Below are 26,083 nucleotides of genomic sequence, written 5' to 3' on the forward strand. Positions count from 1 at the left end.
CAGAATATTGGAAATAAAAGCAAAAATAAACAAATGGGACCTAATTAAACTTAAAAGCTTCTGAACAACAAAGGAAACTATTAGCAAGGTGAAAAGACAGCCTTCAGAATGGGAGAAAATAATAGCAAATGAAGCAACTGACAAACAACTAATCTCAAAAATATACAAGCAACTCCTACATCTCAATTCCAGAAAAATAAATGACCCAATCAAAAAATGGGCCAAAGAACTAGCCATTTCTCCAAAGAAGACATACAGATGGCTAACAAACACATGAAAAGATGCGTAACATCACTCATTATCAGAGAAATGCAAATCAAAACCACTATGAGGTACCATTTCACGCCAGTCAAAATGGCTGCGATCCAAAAGTCTACAAGCAATAAATGCTGGAGAGGGTGTGGAGAAGAGGGAACCCTCTTACACTGTTGGTGGGAATGCAAATTAGTACAGCCACTATGGAGAAAAGTATGGAGAACAGTTTTTTCCTTAAAAAACTGGAAATAGAACTGCCTTATGATCCAGCAATCCCATTGCTGGGCATACACACTAAGGAAACCAGAAGGGAAAGAGACACGTGTACCCCAATGTTCATCACAGCACTGTTTATAATAGCCAGGACATGGAAGCAACCTAGATGCCCATCAGCAGATGAATGGATAAGAAAGCTGTGGTACATATACACAATGGAGTATTACTTAGCCATTAAAAAGAATTCATTTGAATCAATTCTAATGAGATGGATGAAACTGGAGCCTATTATACAGAATGAAGTAAGCCAGAAAGAAAAACACCAATACAGTATACTAACACATATATATGGAATTTAGAAAGATGGTAACAATAACCCTGTATACGAGACAGCAAAAGAGACACTGATGTATAGATCAGTCTTATGGACTCTGTGGGAGAGGGAGAGGGTGGGAAGATTTGGGAGAATGGTATTGAAACATGTATACTATCATGTATGAAACGAGTTGCCAGTCCAGGTTCGATGCACGATACTGGATGCTTGGGGCTGGTGCACTGTGACGACCCAGAGGGATGGTATGGGGAGGGAAGACAGAGGAGGGTTCAGGATGGGGAACACATGTATACCTGTGGTGGATTCATTTCAATATTTGGCAAAACCAATACAATATTGTAAAGTTTAAAAATAAAATAGAATTTAAAAAAATAAAAAATTAAAAAAAAAAAAGACAGAATTTAGCTGACCAAAGTGTCAGCGCCTTTAGCTCATGCCCAGTAGGTCAGGCACCGTCCTTCCAGAGTTTGACATGTTCATTGGTCTTGGCTCAGTCTTGGCCCTGTCCCAGAAAGAAGATTAGTCTCCTCTCAAATACTGATGTTAAAGCAGGAAGGCAGAGAGGCAGATAATTGAATGCATTGTTTTATATTTGATTTGATTTATATTTAATTTATGCTATATTACTTTTTGCAGTAGATTTACCTTCCTAATTATGTTTTGCTCAGGCTAATATTAGCATTAGTTGCATCCCTGGGGTACGCACAGAATGGAAGCAATGGGGGGCAGAAGAATATAAATCATCTATACCCCACGTGAGTGATTTTCAAACTATTTTTAGTAGTAGAGCTCTTTCAAATGAAATTTTACTCAGAATAGTAATATATACAATAGATAATAGAGCATCTATTCTGATTGAGGTGGGATGTCTGGCCTGGGATACAAGTGAGGTCACATAGACCCTGCACACTGAATATTACCACCATCACCCAGGCGTGTCATTCACTCAGTCATGTCTAGCTCTGCAACCCCATGGACTGTAGCCCACCAGGCTCCTCTGTCCATGGGATTCTCCAGGCAAGAATACTGGAGTGGGTTGCCATTTCCTCCTCCAGGGGATCTTCCAAGGGTCCCCAAATCATGATTCCAGGAGCAGGAATACAAATTGAAAACCACCAAATTAGATGAGTTAAATGTTTATAAATAAGAGTTACATGTACTTCAGTGATTAAAATGAATCCCCACGTTTCTTTGAAGCCTGCATATGATTAACGACAAGTAAACCGCTCTCTCAGATCAAATTATGCGGTACCCTGGAAACACACATTGTCTCCACAAATTAGCACATAATGTTTTAACAAACACACCAGGCCTAATTTACTCAAATGAGTGTCTTCCTGAAAAGCAGCCACCCTAGGAATAATAAGTGTCAAACATTTATTGAGCACTTACTGTGTGCCAGGCACTCTCCCTTGTATTCCTTACATGGATTAGCCTTTTAAATTCTATGTTTAAATTCTAAGTTCTACTTCATAACTCTATGAAGTAGGTACCTAATATCTACATCTTCAGACAAGAAAACTCCAGGAGAGATTTCAGTAATTTTCCCAGGGTCAGCTAGCTGGTAATGGGAGAATGACAACCCAGGCAGTTTAGCTGTCTGTTCTAATTACTAAATTATGCTGCCTCTTCCAGAAGATGTGTAATTATTTGAGGTACACTGTCACGGTATACACTAGTTTTTAGAATCCTATTTGAGAATGGTGTTGAGTTTACAATGTGTGTGTGTTAGTTACTCAGTCACATCTGACTCTTTGCAACCCCATGGACTGTGGCCCGCCAGGCTCCTCTGTCCATGGGATTTCTCAGTCAAGAATGGGAGTGAGTTGCCATTTCCTTCTCCAGGGGATCTTCCCGACCCAGTGACTGAACCCAGGTCTCCTGCATTGCAGGCGGATTCTTTACGGTCTGAGCCACCAGGGAAGCCCTGAATTTACAGCACAACATCATTATTTGTAAATGGACATTATCCTCTACTCACAAATTGTACTTAAATCATTTGACTGAAATTCACCCTTAACACATGAAGCCTCAGAAAAAGTTGAGCCTATTGTGCTATACAGAAAGTACAATAGGGGCAGCTGGGCTTGAGGGTGGTGATGGTGAAAGGAAACTGAGTATACAGGGGTCTATTATGGGTTGAGTGTGTGCCCCCAACCCCAATTCATTATGTTAGTGTCCTCAGAATGGTACCTTATTTGGTGATAGTGTCTTTATGCTGCTGCTGCTGCTGCTGCTAAGTCGCTTCAGTCGTGTCTGACTCTGTGCAACCCCATAGACGGCAGCCCACCAGGCTCCCCCATCCCTGGGATTCTCTAGGCAAGAACACTGGAGTGGGTTGCCATTTCCTTCTCCAATGCATGAAAGTGAAAAGAGAAAGTGAAGTCGCTCAGTCGTGTCCGACTCTAGCGACCCCATGGACTGAAGCCTACCAGGCTCCTCCATCCATGGGATTTTCCAGGCAAGAGTACTGGAGTGTCTTTATAGAGGTGATCAATTAAAACGAGGTCATCAGGATGACCCTAACCCAATATAACTGGTATCCTTGTGAAAAGGGGAAATTTGAACACAGAAAGAGACACACACACAGGGAAGACCACAAAAGAGACACAGGGAGAAGACAATCATCCACAAGCTAAGGAGAGAAGCCTGGCACAGATTCTTGCCTCACAGCCTTAGAAGGAACCAGCACTGCCCACACCTTGATCTTGGACTTCCCGCCTCCAGCACTGTGTTTAAGCCCCTCAGTCTGTGGGAGTCTGTCGTGGCAGCTCTAGCAAACTAACATATGTGACATTTCCATTTTTAACAGTATGATTGATCACATGTGTTATTAAGATTCTACATACTGGTGCTCCAGTTCAGTTCAGTTCAGTTGCTCAATCGTGTCCGACTCTTAGTGACCCCATGTACTGCAGCCAGGCTTCCCTGTCCATCACCAACTCCTGGAGCTCACTCAAGTCCATCAAGTCAGTGATGCCATCCAACCATCTCATCCTCTGTCCCCTTCTCCTCCTGCCTTCAATCTTTCCCAGCATCAGGGTCTTTTCAAATGAGTCAGTTCTTCACATCAGTGGCCAAAATATTGGAGTTCCAGCTTCAACATCTGTCCTTCCAATGAATATTCAGGACTGATGTCCTTTAGAATGGACTGGTTGGATCTCCTTGCAGTCCAAGGGACTCTGAAAAGTCTTCTCTAACACCACAGTTCAAAAGCATCAATTCTTCGGTGATCAGTTTTCTTTATAGTCAAACTCTCACATCCATACATGTCTCTGCTTTTTAATGTTGTCTAGGTTGGTCATAAAGTCTGACACTTTATGTATATGTGTTAGACTTTATTTTTGGGGGTTCCAAAATCACTGAAGATGGTGACTGCAGCCATGAAATTAAAAGATGCTTACTTCTTGGAAGGAAAGTTATGACCAACCTAGATAGCATATTCAAAAGCAGAGACATTACATTACCAACAAAGGTCCATCTAGTCAAGGCTATGGTTTTTCCAGTAGTCAGGTATGGATGTGAGAGTTGGACTGTAAAGAAAGCTGAGTGCCAAAGAATTGAGGCTTTTGAACTGTGGTGTTGGAGAAGACTCTTGAGAGTCCCTTGGACTGCAAGGAGATTCAACCAGTCCATTCTAAAGGAGATCAGTCCTGGGTGTTCTTTGTAAGGAATAATGCTAAAGCTGAAACTCCAGTACTTTGGCCACTTCATGTGAAGGGTTGACTCACTGGAAAAGACTCTGATGCTGGGAGGGATTGCGGGCAGGAGGAGAAGGGGACGACAGAGGATGAGGTGGCTGGATGGCATCACTGACTCGATGGATGTGAGTTTGAGTGAACTCCGGGAGTTGGTGATGGACAGGGAGGCCTGGTGTGCTGCAATTCATGGGGTCACAAAGAGTCAGACATGACTGAGTGACTGAACTAAACTGAGGTGGGTCATAGTTTCTCTTCCAAGAAGCAAGTGTCTTTTAATTTCATGGCTGCAGTCACCACCTACAGTGATTTTGGAGCGCAAGAAAATAAAATCTCTGTTTCCATTGTTTCCCCATCCATTTGCCATGAAGTGATGGCAACGGATGGCATGATCTTAGTTTTCTGAATGGTGAGTTTTAAGCCAACTTTTTCACTTTCCTCCTTCACTTTCATCAAGAGGCTCTTTAGTTCTTCACTTTCTTCCATAAGGGTGGTGTCATCTGCATATCTGAGGTTATTGATATTTTTCCTGGCAGTCTTGATTCCAGCTTGCTCCACAGTCCAAGAAAAAAAGTCTACTACATATGGGAGCTGCCAGACAAGAGTCACAATGGCCCTTCTGTTTGTTTCAGACTAATAGATGATTTCATTTTCAACTCACTAAAGTGGGAAACAGAAAACCTCTCCAACAATAGATTGTAAACATTCTTGCCTTGTAGTGTAGGCTCTAAGGACAGGTGGCTATAAGAAAATTGCATGTGACAATGTCTTTGAGTTTTTAAAAACTGATTATGGGGCCTTTGAAGTAGAAGTGGTAGTCGCACAGTTGTGTCCTACCCTTTGTGACCCCATGGACTGTAGCCCGCCAGGCTCCTCTGTCCATGGGATTCTCCAGGCAAGAATACTGGAGTGGGTTTCCATGGCCTCCTCCAAGGGATCTTCCCAACCCAGGGACTGAACCTGGGTTTCCTGGATTGCAGACAGATTCTTTACCATCTGAGCCACCAGGGCAGCCCAGAGCACCTTGCTAACCTTCCTTGCTAAAACCTAGAGCTGCATCTGGTATCTATCTGGTTACAGAATCCCACGCCCTGCTCTACTAGCCACTAACTATTTACTCCCTGTTTCTCCAGATGCTGTCACTTCGGGAGGCATAACTCAAAAGACTTATCAGAAATTTGAATCCGTACCCTCTCATAGTAATACTTTCCACATCTTTCATGGATCCAGGCATTAGAGGGCTCTGCTCTTATTCTCCTTACTCCCAGAAGAAAATATCTATGGGGCCAAAGGTATTAATACATGCCTATGCAGAAGCTGGTGAAGGCAGCTGAGACCAGAAGAGCCTTCCCAGAGAGCAATGAACCTGCTTTCTGCCTGGGCCTCTTTTTAAGGTCTTCCTCCCCAGGGTGCACCACACTGCAGGGATCAACCTGGAAGATGTGGCTAGTTCTTAGACATGCAGGCCAAGGGTCCCATCACAGTGCAGAACAGACCACAGGGTGGGGATACAAGCCAGGTCCTCCTGCTTCCACTGGTCTCCTGCTCTGGGCCACACGAGAGGCAGCCTGGAGGACACCTCTGTGTTCATTTTCTAGAGAAACCACCTCACACCCATTTCTCCTTCCTCCATTAGTGATGCTGTCTCTCACCTCCAGGAAGCCAGCCACGACTACCCTCAGCACCAGCCTTGGACATCAGCATTAAACTCACACCCAGGATGCCAAGCATACATCTGCTCCAAAGACAAGCCTTTGGAGGACAAACTCTGCCGCTACTCTTGTCTGACCTCTGATGCACAAGAATATTAATGGCATGCAGAGATTTCCACCACCACCTTAAGTTTCTGCAGAATTCTGAATAAGTCCCTTTCTTCTGGGGTTCTCTTTGCTCATCTGCAAAGTGAAGAAGTCGGACCAGGTGATTTCTAAGAACATCCCAGTCCTACCGTCCAAGATGCCTTTACTGTTCTACTATTCAAGATTCTTTTGCTAAGGTTATTTTATTTGCAGAGATCTGGAGAATCTAAAACACACACACACACACACACACACCAGGAACTTCTGTGGTAGTCCAGTGTTTAAGACTTCATCGTCCAGTGGAGGGGTGTGGATTCAATCCCAGGTCAGGAGCGAAGATCCCACATGACTCAGTCAAAAAAACAGAACATAAACATCGGAAGCGATACTGTAACAAAATCAATAAAGACTTTAAAAGATGGTCCACATTAAAAAAAAATTTTTTAACACATCAGTCATGCAAAGTGCCAGAGAGCATTAATGACAGAGGCAGAAATATAAGGCCATTTTTACTAAGCAAGACATGAGTGTTTCTGCCCTCAGAACAGAATTGTGCAAAAAGTCTGCCGTCTGCTGGCCACTGAGCACCCAGCTTTCTGCCTATGTAGATCTGACCATGTACCAACACGCCAATGTAGTAAAGAGCTACAGGAGCAGGAATGTCAGCTCAGTTTCCAGTCTTCTCCCTGTCCCCTGTCCCCATCCCCAGCTCCATCCCTTGGCTTGTTTAGTAAAAACAAGTTTAAGAAGGAGAGACTGTTACTGAAGCAAACTAGAAGTGACATAAAGGGCAAGATGACAGCTGCCCTAGCACAGGCACTACTTGGTCTTGAATTAAAATATATATACAGATACAGGAATCCTTCACATTAACAACCTTGCCAATTACTGCTTAGGCCGCTAACCTTCTGTCAGGGACAAGTGGTGAAGAAAATGACAGCAAAAACAGCTTTAGGAAATGCAGGACTTCATCTACTTGGCTTTTTCCCTTCCTCGGACCCTTCTCTCCTCACAGCTGATAATGTCACATGTCACCAGTGGGACATAGATGGAGCACAGACAACAAATGCCAAGAGCTCCTCCGGGCCTCAGATGATCTCACAAAGGCACGATGGGACACGCAGTCATCAGAGGTAAGCCACTCTCTGTGGCTGTAAAAGCGATCACGCTGGTCGCCTGAGACACTTACTCTGATCAAAGGCTACATGCAGTGAAGAGAGATATTTGCCAGCCTCTAGTGCCACTGCAGGCCACCCTGGTCACCTTGGGCACAGCACAGAACCCCTGTCCAGCAGGGAAGGCAGCCACACACAGGACGTACCCACTCAAAAAGCTAGCTCATGTGTGGGGGACATTGCCAGAATTAGAAAGATTTTTTTTAATAAATCATTTCTACAAATAGCCATGCCTATATCAGAGTAAGAAATATTTTCAAGTAATCTGACAAAAATTGGGCATGTGCATTTTTAACTAATATGTTTGACGTTTTTCTCTCTAGCCCAAGCAGAAGAGGTGAAATGAAAGAATCAAAGCAAAATTGGCCAGAGAAATATTTGGACTTTTGGTCTGTTGATTATTTCTCTGAATATGGATCACATTAGTGACTCATATCCTTACCAAATATTTCTCTGAACTTCAGGGATCTTAGTCTAAACTTAAATAAGGATAATTCATTCTATCGCTCTTGAATCTTTGTGGTAAAGTCCAAATTCTCCAACTGACTCAGCAAACTCACACTGAGATGTCAAATGTTATTAGGGCATACATTCTTTCTAATAAAAGATGTCTGTGTCACTCATATGAAAGTGAAAAGAGTAAAACTGTTAGTTGCTCTGCTGCTGCTGCTACTGCTGCTGCTAAGTCACTTCAGTCATGTCCGACTCTGTGCGACCCCATAGACAGCAGCCCACCAGGCTTCCCATCCCTGGGATTCTCCAGGCAAGAACACTGGAGTGGGTTGCCATTTCCTTCTCCAATGCATGAAAGTGAAAAGTGAAAGTGAAGTCGCTCAGTCGTGTCCGACTCCCAGCGACCCCATGGACTGCAGTCTACCAGGCTCCTCCGTCCATGGGATTTTCCAGGCAAGAGTACTGGAGTGGGGTGCCATTGCCTTCTCCGTTAGTTGCTCAGTAGCGTCTAACTCTTTGTGGCCCCATGGACTATAGCCTGCCAGGCTGTCTCCATGGAATTCTCCAGGCAAGAATATTGAATGGGTAGCCATTCCTTTCTCCAGGGGATTTTCCCGACCCAGGGATCAAACCTGGGTCTCCTGGATTGCAGGCAGATTCTTTACCATCTGAACCACCAAGAAACTCATATAAGCACCCCTAAAAGGGATCTAAGAGAGAGACAGAATAAACACAAGGATTTCCAATTTCTTAAAAAAAAAAAAGACTTCCTGGGGTCGAGGTGCTGATGGAAACATGCTGAGCAGAGGAAAGAGCCCTAATAATGAATTTACTGGATACATAGAATTTTCCAAATCAGCTGACATGAATAAAGTGATGCACATAGACAAGCTCACGTGCACACACGCACACACACACAGCCTGGCCCCTGCCATCTCTTGCCAATTTCCATCTCCACTGAGAAACCGCCTGACTTTACAGAGTCACACTTTGCATCTAAGTCCAGTTCCATCAAGAATCACAGCTTTCTTTTGGCCGCACCATGCGGCATGTGGGATCTTAGTTCTCTGACCAGGGATCAGAGCTGTGTCCCCTGCATCGGAAGTGGAGAATCTTAACCACTGGACCACCAGGGAAGGTCCCAACCACAGCTTTAGTTTCAACTGATGAATTTGTTATCTGGCTTATCCAAATATTCCAAGTGTTATTTCAACCAACTCTTCCTGCTGCCTCTCAAACAACTATATTCCAAACTGAAATTATAATGCAGGTGCCAAAAACATTTTGACTTAGAGGCATTTGTCTGCAAGAGCTTTTAGTTGCCCAATAAACGAAAAAATGAATGGAGTCACAAAAATGAAGGACCCTATGTCTAGGTCATAACTACTCGCCTTTCCACCTCTTCCTCCCAAATTATTTTAAAGATATCTTTTTATATACAGTAAGAAAATAAATTACTGGTCTCTTATTTTCTGAAGATTAGTAACCAAGATGGTGCCAGATTTCAACTACTGTCATAACCCAAATGTATATAAACATTCAAAAAGATTTCTATTCTTGGGCCTCTAGAGCTTTTCGCCACAAAATTCCTGTGAGTTCAATCCTTCAAACCCTACAATTTGATCCAGGGGGAATATGATCCTGCCTCTGGGTTTATTCTGTTAAGGGATCCAAAGGTAACATCCAATTTCCATTTCACTGCTCCCCTAATTCTGACTACTTAATAAGTAATATCCCATTGCTTTCAGGGTTTTTAAAAGAAATGCTTGCATTTCCACTTAATCCAAAAATTTTTTTAAATGTACGTTGTTTCTCCTAAATTCTAAACATGTATACTTTCTATAACTCTAAGGTTTACCTGAAAGGTTTTACTTTCTGTTTTGAGTTTAAAAAGCAAGGGAGTTCCAGAAAACATCTACTTTTTGCTTTATTGACTATGCCAAAGCCTTGGACTGTGTGGATCACAACAAACTGTGGAAAATTCTTCAAGAGATGGGAATACCAGACCACCTGACCTGCCTCTTGAGGAATCTGTATGCAGATCAAGAAGCAACAGTTAGAACTAGACATGGAACAGACTGGTTCCAAATAGGGAAAGGAGTATGTCAGGGCTAAATATTGTTACCCTGTTTATTTAACTTATATGCAGGATACATTATGTGAAATGCCGGGATGGATGAAGCACAAACTGGAATCAAGATCGCTGGGAGCAGTATCAGTAACCTCAGATACACAGATGATACCACTGTTATGGCAGAAAGTGAAGAACTAAAGAGCCTCTTGATGAAAGTGAAAGAGGAGAATGAAAAAGTTGGCTTAAAACTCAACATTCAGAAAACAAAGATCATGGCATCTGGTCCCATCACTTCACGGCAAATAGATGGGGAAACAATGGAAACAGTGAGAGATTTTATTTTCTTGGACTCCAAAATCACTGCAGATGGTGACTGAAGCCATGAAATTAAAAGATGCTTGCTCCTTGGAAGAAAAGCTATGACCAACCTAGACAGCATATTAAAAAGTAGAGATGTTATTTTGCCAACAAAGGTCCGTCTAGTCAAAGTTATGGTTTTTCCATTAGTCATGTATGGATGTGAGAGTTGCACTCTAAAGAAAGCTGAGCACCAGAGAATTGATACTTTTGAACTGTGGTGTTAGAGAAGACTCTTGAGATTCCCTTGGACTGCAAGGAGATCCAACCAGTCAACTCTAAAGGAAATCAGTCCTAAATCTTCATTGGAAGGACTGATGCTGAAGCTGAACTCCAATATTTTGGCCACCTAATATGAAGAACTGACTCATTGGAAAAGACCCTGATGCTGGGAAAGATTGAAGGCAGGAGGAGAAGGGGACAGAGGATGAGATGATTGGATGGCATCACCAACTCAATGGACATGAGTTTGAGCAAGCTCCAGGAGTTGGTGATGGACAGGGAAGCCTGGCATGCTGCAGTCCATGAGGTCACAAAGAGTCAGACACAACTGAGTGACTGAACTAATGCTTTTCTGATTTATCTTTAACTATCTGCCAACTGGCCAAGAATAAGCGTATGCATATAAAGCTGCAGACACAGCTTAAACCTTAGATTTCTCTCAGGCTCTTTCAAAACTCGCTGACAAAGCAACACATCAGTCAGAGTCCTGAAACTGGGGAATACTATAAATTTCACTTCCTAAAATGCTTCAGTGGGTAAGCTAAAGATTTACACATTTTATTGAATAAAAGATTGCAAAAATAGACTGCTCATAAAGAAAATGAATAAACAGCAGGAAAAAAATCCAGTTGACTAAACAAATAATTGAATAAATAATCAAACACCAATATCAATACCACTCAAAGAGGAAGCTGAGGGAACCTGTCCAAAAGGATGTACAAAGTAATTTTGATAATGGTGGCCAGCATGAGCACAGTAACAAAAAAAATGACCCCCATGTATAAGGCACAGGGCCTCCCTGCCTGTGTGTAAAGGAAACCTAGAGGTCCTGGTACATGACTTTCTAGCAGCCTAGGAATCAGTGCAGGGCAGGGCAGGCCTTGAGCAGCTTGGAAAAATGAAAGTGTTAGTTGCTCAGTCGTGTCCAACTTTTTGTGACCCTCTGGACGGTAGCCCGCTAGGCTCCTCTGTCCATAGATTTCTCCAAGCAAGAATACTGGAGTGGGTAGGTATTCTCTTCTCTCTCCAGATCCAGGGATCAAACCCAGGTCTCCTGCATTGCAGGCAGATTCTTTACCATCTGAGCCACCAGGGAAGCCCTGGTACAGCTTGGAAAAGACGTGTTACTAACCAACTGAAGTCTCAGCCAGTAAGGAGCAGATGTTCCAGACCTGGGGATATTTGCTGCAGTCCCTGGGAAAGGATCTCTCAGCAGAACTGAATTACTTCTGCTGGAAGAGCTTTAAATCTTCAGCTCAAAGAATGAAGAACAGTTTAGGTAGGCGTATTCTTTAACATCTGAAAAGTTAAAGCAGGAACCAAAAACCTACAACCGGAAGATAGGATAACACGTTGAGGATTTATCAGGAATAAGAAAATTTGATGAAAGGGGATGGAGGATTGTAGAACACACGCAAGTTACACAGAAATTAAGCATAGGACAATTCTCAAGTTGACAATAATGAAAAATAAAAACTGAAATTAACCAGAATAAAAACTATTAGAAGAGGCCACATGCATTCACCTAGGCCGAGAGCTGACTCACAGTCACAGCACCCAGAGAACCAGCTACAGTCATTTCAGTCTCTGAGAATCCATGAGGCTCTAGTCAAAAATAGTTTATCAGATACCCAAGTTATAAAAGAAGAATGGATGAGTCCATATATTACAAGTTTCCCAAAATAACTACCTAAATAATAATAAAGGTTGTAAATTCCTTGAAGAAAACAAAGCACGGAGAATTTATAAAATATTAAAATGCAGCACTTAAAAATAAATAGCCACAGGAACCTCCCTGGTGGTCCAATAGCTAAGACTCTGTGCCCCCAATGCAAGGGGCCCCGGTTTCCCTGGTGGCTCAGATGGTAAAACGTCTGCCTACAATGCGGGAGACCTAGGTTCAATCCCTGGGTCGCGAAGATCTCCTGGAGAAGGAAATGACAACCCACTCCAGTATTCTTGCCTGGAGTATTCCATGGACGGAGGAGCTTGGTAGGCTACAGTCCATGCGGTCGCAAAGAGTTGGACATGACTGAGCAACTTTACTTTCTTTCACTTTTTTTCAGGGATTATATCATACATGCCACACCTGGTGCAATGGGCATGAACTTGGGCAAACTTTGGGAAACAGGAACAGCGAGGAACAGGGAGCCCTGGCGTGGTATAGTCGATGGGGTGCAGCAAAGGAGGCCTGGCATGCTGCAAAGTCAGACATGACTGGGCGACTGAACAACAACAGGCAAATAAATTAGTAAATAATTCAAAATAAATAAATAAAATTAAAATATATAGCCACTTTTTCATCCTCCTCTGCTCTTTTTTAAATCGTCCTTTGTTTTACATTTTTTCAGTCCTAATAAATTTACTTTAGCACAAAATAAAGTTGTTGTTATTTTAATCTGTAGGTAAGATAAGATTCCTCCTTGGGATTTCTCAAATGTACTAAACAAAATACGGAAGTCAGGGTCCTGTTTCCTCCAGGTAAGTGGCATCCACACATGCCCAGACAGGTGGTAGTTTCAATCTTCTCCTTCTTTTCCAAGACTTTCCTTCTTTTCCAAGTTGTGGCCCTGTAAAAACTTTCCTTTGTCTGTGATGATGACTTTCCAAAGGAAATAGGAGGATACAACAGTCAGTTCCCAACTCTAAACAGTGGCCACTGGGAGACCAACTCCATTTTCATCTAGTGGATTTCCCTGGTGGCTCAGCTGGTAAAGAATCCACCTGACACCACGCAAGAGATCCAAGTTCCGTCCCTGGGTCGGGAAGATCCCCTGGAAAAGGAAATGGCAACCCACTCCAGTATTCTTGCCCGGGAAATCCCAGGGACAGAGGAGCCTGGTGGGCTACAGTCATGTGGTCGCAAAGAGTTGGACACGACCGACCAAATAAACCATCACTAGCAGTCATTAGCAGTGACTCACTTAGAAAAGAACGACCTTGAGCACTGCAGGTCTGGATGGTTGTCACCTGCCTAGGGAACATTACAGGGGAACATATTTGGGGGCTATGAGGAACAGAATTACCGATTTTTTGAAGCCATTTATTTTAACCTATTTTACAAAGTCTGAAAGTGCAAAGTGTTCGAGACCTGGAAGGGACCGCCAGCGTTATCCAGTTCAAACCTTCACTGATAAACAAGACTTCCTGTTCTGTGGGCGCCCAGCAGGTCCTCTCCTCCCGCAGCTCCTCTCCTGCTCCCCTGTCTTTGAAACTGCTGCCACCCCTCTGACCTAGTCAGTTGCCTGGTGGTCTCCCCAGGCTGTCTGTGTTTGGAGACCTGTTTGCCCTGATCCCTCTCAGGTGCCACCTTGTGACCCGTTGGGCTGAGAGAGAACTTGCTGGCCTGAAACGGCAGCATTCTGTCTCACTTGGATCAGCTGCACACCTTTCCCTGCCTGTCAGGCGCACCTGCCCCAAGCCCCGCTCTCTTCCAGGCCATCCATGCTAACCACCTCTCTCCCCTCCATTTCAAAACCTGGCCAAAGACCTCAGGACTCTACTGCAGTGTGAATCTGGACCCTCAGCAGCCTCATCTACAAAAGACATTGCAAAAACCAGTGTGTTGCCCAACATACCTTATAGGGTTGTGAGCAGAAATGAACTTTTGTAAATAATTTGTTATTGTTTACTCACTAAGTCACGTCCAACTCTTTTGAGACCCCATGGACTATGTAGCCCATCAGGCTCCTCTGTCCATGATACTTCCCTAACAAGAATACTGGAGTGGGTTGCCATTTCCTTTTCCAGGGGATCTTCCCAACTGAGGGATTGAATCCGTATCTCCTGCACTACAGGCAGATTCTTTACCACTGAGCCACTAGGGAAGCATAAAGTGATATTTAAATTAATGTATTTTCATGATTACAAATCAAAATAAGAAGGATGATAAATATGAGAGCTGTCTTGAACATTGAGGACTCTGTCTAATCAAGGAAGACTTCCTGCAAGAAGTGTCAGTCTCATGCCGCTTATACGTTGCAACCTCACTGCATTCATTGAGTCTCTGGGCAAAGATTTGCCTGCCTCATGAATCTGTGGGAAAAGCAAGGTGTCTGTTTTAAAAATAAAGGGAAAAAAGTCAGAATCTCACCTCAAAACCTATCAGTTTTAGCAACGCAAAGCAGTCCCCCTCCTCCAGATGAGTCCTCGTACTTCAGTCCCATCAAGCCCCTGTCTTTTTTTTTTTTCAATAAGCCAGTTTTTAGCTTTATTAATTTTCTATTGCCTATTTTGTACTTTTCTAATTGCTGCTGTTTAGCAACAAAACATTTTCCTTCTACTTATGTTTATTTTGCTCTCCTCCTTGTAGTTTCTCTTTTTTTAATATAAATTTATTTATTTCAATTGAAGGTTAATTACTTTACAATATTGTATTGGTTTTGCCATACATCAACATGAATCCGCCACAGGTATACACGTGTTCCCCATCCTGAACCCCTCTCCCACGTCCCTCCCCATACCAGCCCTCTGGGTCATCCCAGTGCACCAGCCCCAAGCATTCAGTATCATGCATTGAACCTGGATGGGCGATTTCTTTCACATATGATATTATACATGTTTCAATGCCATTCTCCCAAATCATCCCACCCTCTCCCTCTCCCACAGAGTCCAAAAGACTGTTCTATACATCTGTGTCTCTTTTGCTATCTCGCTTACAGGGTTATCGTTACCATCTTTCTAAATTCCATATATATGCGTTAGTATACTGTATTGGTGTTTTTCTTTCTGCAAGCCCCTGTCTTGACAAACCAACTAGATGAAGGACAAAGGCAAGAAAGAAGAAAAGCAAAGACCGGAAGTAGAGACTAAAGCACACAATCACAGCAAGTGGAGAAGAGGCGTGGAGATCAGGAGCATTTCTTCTGAACTCTGCACTGTCCAGGCGCATCGCCAGGACACACACAGCTGCTTCCCCTATCCCTGAACACACCCTTTGAGAATCAGCTATGCTTGTCCCACACCCTGGAGTCTGTTTTCTGATTCAGGCCTTGCTGTTGCACTGTGACTTTTAACTATAATAAGATAAGTATCTCGGAGGAAAGTGGGACTATTGATGTTTTTTTCCCAGTCAATTGTGAACTGTGCTGAATTTCATTATTTCAAATCTCACTTAAACAGAGTTGTAACATCAGCCTGGCTGCTCACTGTGGGCTGAGGGTAGGTATGATGGGAGGCTTGAGCACCTCTAAGAACTGGTCAGCCATGCCAAGGGGCCCTAGGAGGTTAAGTCATGGGGACCAGGGAGCAGGCCCAGCTCTCCACCCACACCCCCAGCAACTCAGACACACCCACCAAGGTCCAACCAGTCTCGCAGTAACCAGAGCTTGTGTTTGTTTTGCAGTCTGTGCCAATGGTTTATAAAAAGATGTGACATGTTTCTCCCAACTGTACAACCGGAGACGATTCATCCATGAGCTGCCAGAATGCATTTCATTTGAAGCATGAAAAATTCCAGGAGCCGAGGAATGAAGAACTCAACCACAGACTAATACAAAGCAGCCAAGCATCTCTAAGGAATGTTAGCAAGTAATGGAGCCCTCACTCTGTCAGTTACTACTACATTCCTACCTGGCTTTGCGGTCAGCCAAGGTCACAGTCGGCCCTGCCTCCACTCATGCTCAAGGCTCCCAGACCAACAAAAGGGGCTGAGCTGACCACCCTGGAGGCAGATGAGCTGCAAATCACAACCCTCCTCCACTTACAGAAATAAACAGACGGACACTCACATCCCACATGGGGAGACATGGTCCAGGAAAACCCCAGAAACTGTCACCTCCTCCCTCCCTCTGTCCCCATTCTTCCCATCCCCTAGTCCACCCCCCAATCCCACTACAGAGAAGGGAAGGGTAGGTTCCCAAGGGAGAGTGAATCAGGCTTACCAGAAAAATAGCTGTCCTTCTAGACCTCTCCCATCACAGGAAGACTTGAAGGAAGAAACAAGGAGTTTGTTCTAAAGCCAAAGGACTGGAATCCCAGGGATGAGGGAAATTGCAAAGAATATTCATCTTCCGAGTGGCTTCTGTCCCTCACCCATCCCTACCCTGTAAGCTTTCACATTGCGGAGTGCCTACTACCCAAGTAGTTAAAAACACTCTCCTCTTGTTTGGAGGAAGAAATCCACTCTCTGGTCCATTGGAAGGCAACTCGGATATTTGAGAAGGCAGCTCTTCATTCCATCCTGATAAATTATTTGATCCTGGGCTTCCCTGGTGGCTCAGACTGTAAAGAATCTGCCTGCAATGGAGGAGACCAGGGTTCGAGCCCTGGATCAGGAAGATCCCCTGGAGAAGGGAATGGCAACCCACTCCAGTATTCATGCTAGGAGAACTCCATGGACAGAGGAGCCTGGCAGGCTACAATCTAAGGAGTCGCAGAGTCGGACATGACTGAGCAATTAACATATGCACACACACATGTTATTTTATCCAAAACACAAACATCAGAAAATTCAAACTGCTGCTTTGATTTCTATCAAAATACCCAAATATTAAGCTGCCAGGTCTCTCATCCCCAGCACGTGCCCTTCTACTTTCAGTCTTTCTCAAACATCAGCCCAAGGATTCCCCAACAAGCTACAGTCAGAACGTAAGGCGCCCACAAAAGCAGAGTCTCCAGCAGCAGTTATCTCAGGAATGCCAAGTGCTCTTAGGAAACTCCTCCCCAAACCAGTGCGTGGTTTATCCAGGCAAAGAAGCAGAACCTCCCCTTGAACTTGCACACTGTTGATAGAGTCGATCAGAAGCAGCTCCTCCCCAGACAGCATCCTAAGCTTATAGCTGGCCTCCGTGAAAAACCTTCGTGGATGATGACAAAGATGTTAGGATGTTGAATGGTCTGTTTCTCCAGCTTTCTCTAACCTCTCTTCCTAAGACCAAGATTTTCCTATTTCACAATTTGTCCAGATCTCTCCATTGGGTCTGAGAAGAAACTACAGTTGACCCTTGAACAACGCAGGTTTGAACTGCAAGAGTTCACTTACACACAGCTCTTTTTCAATAGCATATACTGTTGGTGGTTGGTTGTTGGTGGAATCTGGGGATGCCGAGAAACCATGGATACAGAGCCAGCTGTAAGTTACAGGGGGGCTGAAAGTGAAAGTCGCTCAGTTGTGTCTAACTCTTGGCAACCCCACAGACTGTAACCCACCAGGCTCCTCTGTCCAAGGAGTTCTCCAGACAAGAATACTGGAGTGGGTTGCTATTCCCTTCTCTAGGGGATCTTCCCAACCCAGGGACTGAACCCAGGACCCCTGCATTGAGTGTGGCATGTTAGCCATTGGACCAGCAGGTAAGTTTCCCATGTTGATCTCTACCTTTAATGATCCCAGGATATTCCCTCCTACCCTCATTGGGCAACTCTTAGTCCTTTTATTCCTAGGACTCGCTCTTATACAGAGCCCTGCTGGGTTCAGGTCACCAAGATGCCCGGGTGTTCCCACAGGCAGACAGGCACAAAAACTGACAGACTGCTCTTGACTGAACTCTGTAACCTCCCGGGCACAAGTGGGCTCGGGGATGGCGGGTCCTGCCCGAGGAGCCCCCAGCCAGCACCGCAGCACGTTCAAGAGCCAGCCTTGCATCCGATTTCCCTAAAAGTGTTGTAGAATCGGATTGCCACACGCCTTGAAAGGTCTTTCAAGAGCCTGTTCAGTTGATTAGAGCACTGGATGACTTAGCAAAAGTCACACTTTTATTTCGACTGCTTCTCATCCTGATTAAAAAGGCAAAGCTGGAGCACGTGGGCATCATAACAGACTAGAAATGGTAAGATCTGAGTTCCGGGGCCCAGCTCCATCAGCCACCATACTCAGGAGTGCCTTGTTTTAGACTGAGGCCTCTAAGTGGAAACTCTTTCAATGGTTCAGACCCAGAAGCACCTATAGGTGGATATAAGTAGTCTCTAACCAACTCCATCCCCTGGAAACTTTGAGCTTTTATTTCCTCAACTGTTAAATAAGAACAACAAGCCCAGCCCTCCCACCACGTGGGCTGCTCTACGAGCCGTGAGTTGATGAGTGAGAAAGCAGCCTCTGCCCCGGGGCATCTCTGTGCAATTGCAAGGATGGGTCACACCTGCAGGTACGCTGCCCAGGGACTCAGCTCAAAGCACAGAGGCATTGTGAATCCTGCAGCAGGGTCAAAGGTAAGCACACCCCAGTGTTTCCCCTCGATAGAGCTTATGAGTGACATAAAAGGAGTAAAACTAGCCTCTGTGCTGCTCAAAGCGAAAGGAGAAATAAGTAGGACACATCTGGACAGTGGGACAGAAAGAGGCTCACTTTAAGCCTCATGTGTAAATTGCGTTTGTAAAAACAAATGTATATGTATATTTCATGTTATATAAATATTCCTTATATATTAATGTGTGTATGTGCTTAGTCACTCAGTCCTGTCAGACTCTTTGCGACCCCATGGACTGTAGCCTGCCAGGCTCCTCTGTTCCAGCAAGAATACTAGAGTGGGTTAAAAAAAAAAAAAAATACTAGAGTGGGCTGCCATTCCCTTCTCCAGGGGATCTTTCCAATCCAGGAATAGAACCCATGTCTCCTGTGTTGCTGGAGGATTCTTTACCATCTGAGTCACCAGCGAAGCCCATATATCAGTACCTCTGTGTATTATAATGCATATATCACATGCATGATTACACATGATATGTAACATCATGTGTGTGTCCACATGTGTGTGTGTGCTATGAGTGTGTATGTGTGTGCATGTGTGTGTATATATGTGTGTATGGGCTTCCCTGATGGCTCAGATGGTAAAGAATCTGCCTGCAATGCAGCAGACCCGGATTCAATCTCTGGGTTAGGAAGATCCCCTGGGGAAGGGAATGGAAACCCACTCCAATATTCTTGCCTGGAGAATTCCATGGAAAAAGAAGCCTGGTACACTATAGTCCATGTGATCGCAAAGAGCCGGACACAACTGGGAAACTAATGGTTTCACACTTTCACATGTGTGTACACATGTATAAGTGTGCATGTGTATATATGTATGTGTTTGCATGCATATGTGTGTGCTTGTATATGCATGTTTGTGTGCATGCGTGTGCGTGTGTGCGTGTGTGTGTGTGTGTGTGTAGAAAGACTTCCGCAGGAGGGATATGGGAAGCAGGAGTAGGAAAGGTCACGGGAGGCCAAGGCTGCACCGTGGGGGTGAAGGAGAAAGGGCACAGGCAGACCTGGTGGTCAGCTTCCTTTGACTAAAATCTGGCAACAACCCACGTCTTCCCCTTCTCCATGGATGGAGCCCAGGGTTAAAGCTCTGCAGGGAAATATCAGGGCTGGGACGGGGAGGGGAGGACATGGTGAACATCTTCCTGGACAAGCATCCCAGCTGATACTGAGTGTGACATGTGTACAGGGAGCAGATACTTGCTAAACAGTCTACGACACATTTGCACGGCAGTTAGAAGGCTTCTGAAGATGGAAATCCCTGTGATGGAAAGGACAGGCACCGTTACATGACCGTAAAGGGGCGTGCTGCCACCCGGGCACCAGCATATGACCTCTATATTGATACATATTAACTCCGTTCATCCCAGTAACAGCCCCCCCATAATAAGTGGTTCCAACTAATATGTGGATGAGTAAATAGCTGCTGCTGCTGCTAAGTCACTTCAGTCGTGTCCGACTCTGTGCGACCCCATAGATGGCAGCCCACCAGACTTCCCCGTCCCTGGGATTCTCCAGGCAAGAACACTGGAGTGGGTTGCCATTTCCTTCTCCAATGCATGAAAGTGAAAAGTGATAGTGAAGTCACCCAGTCATGTCTGACTCTTCGAGACCCCATGGACTGCAGCCCTTTAGGCTCCTCTGTCCATGGGATTTTCCAGGCAAGAGTACTGGAGTGGGGTGCCATTGCCTTCTCCGGAGTAGATAGCAAGAGTCCATATTCTCAACCGCTACAGGTGGTGAAGCTTTCTTAAGTTTTTTCTGCAGCATAATTATCGAGCAGCACATTCATTCCCCTCGTTGCTGCACCCACTGAACCCTCAAGCCTCACCACCAGCTGCCTCTCCTTCAGGGCATGGCTCGACTTCTGTCTAATAGGAGTAAGGGCGGGTTCCATCTTTGGCTAGAATAAGGCAATGACCTCCCAGAAGGTCAGAGGTCCACACATATCTCTTGTGTCTTCCTCAACACAAAACACAGGGAAGGTTCTCCCTCCACAACAAGTGGATAAGAAACAAGGCTTTGACGTAACAAACACGAATTTTAGTATCAGTTTTGCCTCTTATCAATTGGGACTTTGGCAAATTATGTGACCTTCCTAAACTCTCTTGTCCTCATCTGTGAGATGGATGTAATAATGGACACCACTCATAGGGTAAAGCTTAGCACAGCGCCTGACACACAGTAAGACTCAATAAATGTTGGTTGTCATGAATAATAATTTCTTCTTCCTGCTCACTGATTGAGTCTCCCCTCTTAGTAGCTCATTCCCTCCTTTGTCTCCAGGCTTCCCTGGTGGCTTTGACAATAAAGAATCTGCCTGCCATGCAGGAGACCCAGGTTCGATCCCTGAGTCAGGAAGATTCCCCTGGAGAAGGAAATGACAACCCCCTCCAGTATTCTAGCATGGAGAATTCCACGGACAGAGGAGTCTGGTGGGCTACAGTCCATGGGGTCGCAAAGAGTCGGACACAACTAAGTGACTAACACTTTCTAACATCTCTCATCTCCAGATGATTGTCCTCAGTAAAGGTTGGCATCAGACTCTCCAACCGATCAAACTCCAATAGATCCCAAAGACAGAGAAGGCACCTGGGGGGGGGGCATTAGGATATGGGGAAGGTGCCTAGCAGAATGGAGAGAAAGAGTGGCATTTAGCAGGTTGGATGCATCCTGCTCAGTCACATCTGACTCTTTGCAACCCTACAGACTGTAGCCTACCAGGCTCCTCTGTCCATGGGATTCTCCAGGCAAAAATATTGGAGTGGGTTGCCATGCCCTCCTCCAGGAGATCTTCCTGACCCTGGGATTGAATTCGTATCTGCCTGTGTCTCCTGCATTGCAGACAGATTCTTTACCCACTGAACCACCTAGGAAGCCCAACAGGTTGGGTAGCCAAGGTGTAGAACATCCTGAGGTGCACAGGACTGCCCTACACAAAGAAGGACCTTGACACTCAAAATACCAAGACTACTTTCCCTTGAAAATTCACAGCACTGCTTGGAAAATACTGAGTTGACCGAAAAGTTCCTTGGCCAACCCAATATTTACATATGTAGGACAGCAGACTAAATCAATCCCATAAACAGATCGACAAGGCGAGAGATCCAAAATCACTTAGGAAATCACCGGTACCTCCGGATGGTTTCAGGTGGCTCTGCGTGGAGGGGAATCTGCTCGGCCAAGGCCAGGGTGTCCTGCAAGGTCTTGGTGACCTCCTGCAGCTCGCCCAGGGACAATCCTCCTACAGGGTCGCAGCCCTGCCATGGGAGAAGCCGCTCCTGCTCCTCTATCTCCCGTCTCAGCTGCTGATCTTTTGCTTCCAGAACAGACATCCTGGCTTGGAGGGTCTCAATTTCTTTCTGCAGAGAATGGAGAGAGCAGGTTTTTATAAATTAACCCCATTCATGGTCGACTACACTGCTCAGAACTCTCTCTTTACAGGAGAGTTCGCCACCTGCGTGAGGGCCGTGAAGCTCCCCTTCAAGGCGGGCAGATTTTTGGAGGTTTGCTGAACTGGAAAAATCATGCCAGCTTTGTATTTCTGATTAGCTGGCATAAGGAAAAAGCTTCCCTCCCAAGCATTAAATAACTGTGGGTGGTGAGCCAAGAATTAGACGTGGAAGAATCCAGCAAATATGTAAGCCACTTACTTCATTTCAGGTCACAGAGCCAGAACACAGTGCAACAAACTTCAGGGACTTGAGATACCAGCAAAGCAGCTAACATGACCGAGAAAGGAAAAGCAAACAAGCCATGGCTGATCTGACCCCAAACATGCAAATGTAGCATGCGTAGAAAGATTAGAAGTCATAGTTTCTTAAGTCTAAGGATTGAAAGAGATGCCACAGATAGGGTTATGCAGTCTAAGGTTCATAAAAATATTAAATAAATTTAATTTCCACTAATACGGCAAACCAAATCCCAAGAATTGAGTATCATCCAATCTTGAGGTCAATGAACAAAATAAGCAGCAGGTAATTGAATGCCTGCTGTGCACACAGTGTTATGGCAGATAATCATCTCAGTGCCCATAGCATCCTGAATCTCCAATGAGACTCTTGTAATTAACATACGCCCATGTTTTATGCATTGGCTGCCAGCTGATAAGAGCACAGCTCTAATACTGGCTGTCTCCCCATCTCACCCACATCCTCGCAACCCCAAGATGCCGACCACCCTACCTGATCTACCTGCTGACCCCTTCTCCAGTAGGGGAGGGAAGAGACACAGGAGGAGGCACTGAAGATCCACGGCTAAGACACGCTAAGAAGACAACAGCGTGTGTCCTGCTGGTCCAAGATTATAGAATCATTGACAGGGTCTCCCATCACACCTCCCTACTTCCTACCTTTGAATTCCCATCCCTATTCTTTCTTTTTGTGTTTGTTTGGGTTTTTTCAACTGTAGTAAAATATAAGTAATAGAAAACTTACCATCTTAACCATCCATCTCCAGGATTCTTTTCATCCTGCCAAGCTGAACTCTGACCCCCCCTCCCCCCCTGCATTCAGCCTTGGAAGCCATCTTTCTACTTTCTGTCTCTGTGACTCTGACTCCTCTGGGTGTCCACACGTGGAATCATACAGGATTTGTCCTTTCATGGCCGGCTCATTTCACTTAGAATAATGTCCTCAGGGTCCATCCATGCTGTTTTTTGTGTCAGAATTCTCTTCCTTTTAAAGGCTGAATTTAAAGGCTTCATTGTATTTATATACCACATTTTGTTTATCCAGGCATCCCTGGTAGCTAAGCTGGTAAAGAATCTGCCTGCAACGCAGGAGACCCTGGTTCGATTCCTGGGTCGAGAAGATCCCCTGGAGAAGGGATAGGCTACGCACTCGAGTATTCTGGTCTGGAGAATTCCATTGACAGAGGAGCCTGGCAGGCCACAGTCCATGGGGTTGCAAAGAGTCAGACAGGACTGAGCAACTCGCACTCTGTGTGTCCATTCATCTGTTGATAGACACTTGGGTTGTTGCTTCCACCTTTTGACTATTGTGAACAATGCTGCTGTGAACACATCTGTGAGTCTCTGCTTTCAGTTCTTTGCAGTCTTATACCCAGACGTGAAATTGATGAATCACATGGTAACTCGACTTTTAATTTTTTAAAGAACCATCATACTGTTTTCCACAGTGGCCCTCTATCCTATCCTCACACAGAAGTCAAAATGACTTTTTGAAATGTGGTCAATTACATCACTTCACTGGTTAACCAACCCCACTCCATGGCTCCCATTCCAGTCAGAGAAAAGCCCAAGACCTCACAAAGGCCTGCCAGCGCCCCCCCAATCACTGATTCTCTCCTCTTCTCCCCCAGCACTGTGCCAAGAATGCTTCCTTCAAACACTCAATATGTGCATGTGTGCTAAGTCACTTCAGTCATATCCAACTTCGCAACCCTCTGGACCGTAATCTGCTAGGCTCCTCTGATCGGATTCTATAGGCAAGAATACTGGTCTGGGTTGCCATGCTCTCCTCCAGGGGATCTTCCCAACCCAGAGATCGAACCCACATCTCTTATGTCTCCTGCATTGGCAGACAGGTTCTTTACCACTAGTACAACCTGGGAAGCCCTCAAACAGTAGTTCAGTTCAGTCGCTCAGTCATGTCCAACTCTTTGCGACCCCATGAATCACAGCATGCCAGGCCTCCCTGTCCATCACCAACTCCCGGAGTTCAAGTAGCCTGGGCTAAAAGTATGTTCTGTGCACTCTGACATTATCAGGAATATTCACCTCCAGCTGGTGAATATTATCCAGAATCAAAAATCAGACTTCACATTTTCAGCTACCTGAACTTGCTCAACAAGTGTGCTCAACGTGGTGAGCTCAAGAGCGTGAAAGCACCAGTTTACTGAAAAAATATTTTCAAACTGGAGAAGGAAATGGCAACCAGTATTCTTGCCTGGAAAATTCCATGGACAGAGGCATCTGGTGGGCTACATGTAGTCCATGGAGTTGTAGAGTCAGACACGACTTAGCAACTAAAAAACAACATTTTTTCAAACCTCTTGGCTCAGAGGGTAAAGAGTCTGCCTGCAATGTGGAAGACCTGAGTTCGATCCCTGGGTCAGGAAGATCCCCTGAAGAAGAAAATGGAAACCCACTCCACTATTCTTGCCTGGAAAATCCCATGGACAGAGGAGCCTGGTGGGCTACAGGGCTATAGTCCATAGGATCACAAAGAGTTGGACACGACTGAGCGATTTCACTTCACTTTTTTCAAATTGCAATGATATTTGCCTCCCTTTGCTGCCTTGCTATCATATGGAATTGGAAGGGTGAACTCATAACAAGAAGACTCTGCATGGGAGGTGGGGGTTTCCAGTGACCTCTCCACGCCCCATTCATCTGTCTAAGGTCACTCGGCTGTTTAGAGGCTAAGCCACCCTGAGGATGCATGTGTTAAAGAGCTCTGCATTTTCCAGAAGTCCGTGTTTCCTCACTGCTCCCCAGTCAGGCTTCAAGTTCTCTAGTCTTGGGAAGGTGTGGACAGAACTTCAAGGCTCCTTGCTTCTGGGGGGCCCTGTCAACTTCCAGAGCCCCTGGTCACCTTCTGGCTATAACTCAGAGTTGCACCAAGATTTCCAGCCCCCCATGATTCTCAGCCAATTTGTATCCACTGCTTCGGGACAACCCAGAGCTCCCACGAAGCCCAGTCATTCCCAGTCTTTCCCAGTTCCGCCCGCCTTGCCCAGTCCCCACTCACAGCTCTGCCTCCTGACAGTTGCTACCCACAGTCCAATCTGATAGCAGTTTCCATAAAGGATTGCCTCAGCTCAGATTTTTTTTTTTCCTGCTTTCCGAAAGAAACTTCTCAAGGACAAAATGATAAGAGGTGACAAATTGGCCTGGCACACAAGGAAAGCATATTCAAAAGGTAAAGTACCAGCAAACACAGGCACAAACACTGCTGAACTTCCAACCCCTTGTTTGTAAAGAGACTCCAACAAGCCCTCCAGTCGTCTCCACCCCTCGCTCTGCCTCATGCCTCCTGGGTGCACTGCCAGCTCTCTAAGGGCTGTATTTAAGCAAAGACTCACTTTGCTGCATTTGGCTCACATGTGTTAGAAAACTGCTGTCTTGCTTCATAAAGAGTCTTCACCTGCTCACCTGTAGCTGCTGCTTTTCTCGGAGAAGCCAGTCTCGCCTGGTGATGGACACTCGCAAACTGTCCTGAGCAGCGGCTTCCAATGTCTTTGGATCCATTCTCAGCCGGGCTTGGGGGTCGTCACCGCCAGCTCTTAAAACACACACACACACACATATATATATATATATAGGCACAGATATGAATGACCTGAAATCTTCAGATCTACA

At 45.1% G+C, this 26,083-nt stretch overlaps 1 protein-coding gene across 10 annotated transcripts in view; it reads right to left on the reverse strand.

The window, feature by feature from the left end:
- Window positions 1-26,083, reverse strand: part of DISC1 (DISC1 scaffold protein) — a 423,187-nt gene that overhangs the window by 243,262 nt on the left and 153,842 nt on the right. For all 10 annotated transcript variants that reach the window (XR_015156615.1, XR_015156616.1, XM_086381280.1 and 7 more), the window contains 2 exons: window positions 25,877-26,006; window positions 21,895-22,121 (listed from right to left, as the gene is read on the reverse strand). Coding sequence is in view for 8 of the 10 variants with exons in the window: in XM_086381280.1 (XP_086237406.1) it covers window positions 21,895-22,121; window positions 25,877-26,006 (357 nt within the window). In the remaining 2 variants the exon portion in view is untranslated. The remainder of the gene's footprint in view (window positions 1-21,894; window positions 22,122-25,876; window positions 26,007-26,083) is intronic.

The sequence above is a fragment of the Bos grunniens genome, chromosome 28, assembly GCF_055505025.1.
Source record: "Bos grunniens cultivar Pamir isolate PY7600 chromosome 28, Bosgru_T2T1.0, whole genome shotgun sequence".
Lineage (NCBI taxonomy): Eukaryota > Metazoa > Chordata > Mammalia > Artiodactyla > Bovidae > Bos > Bos grunniens.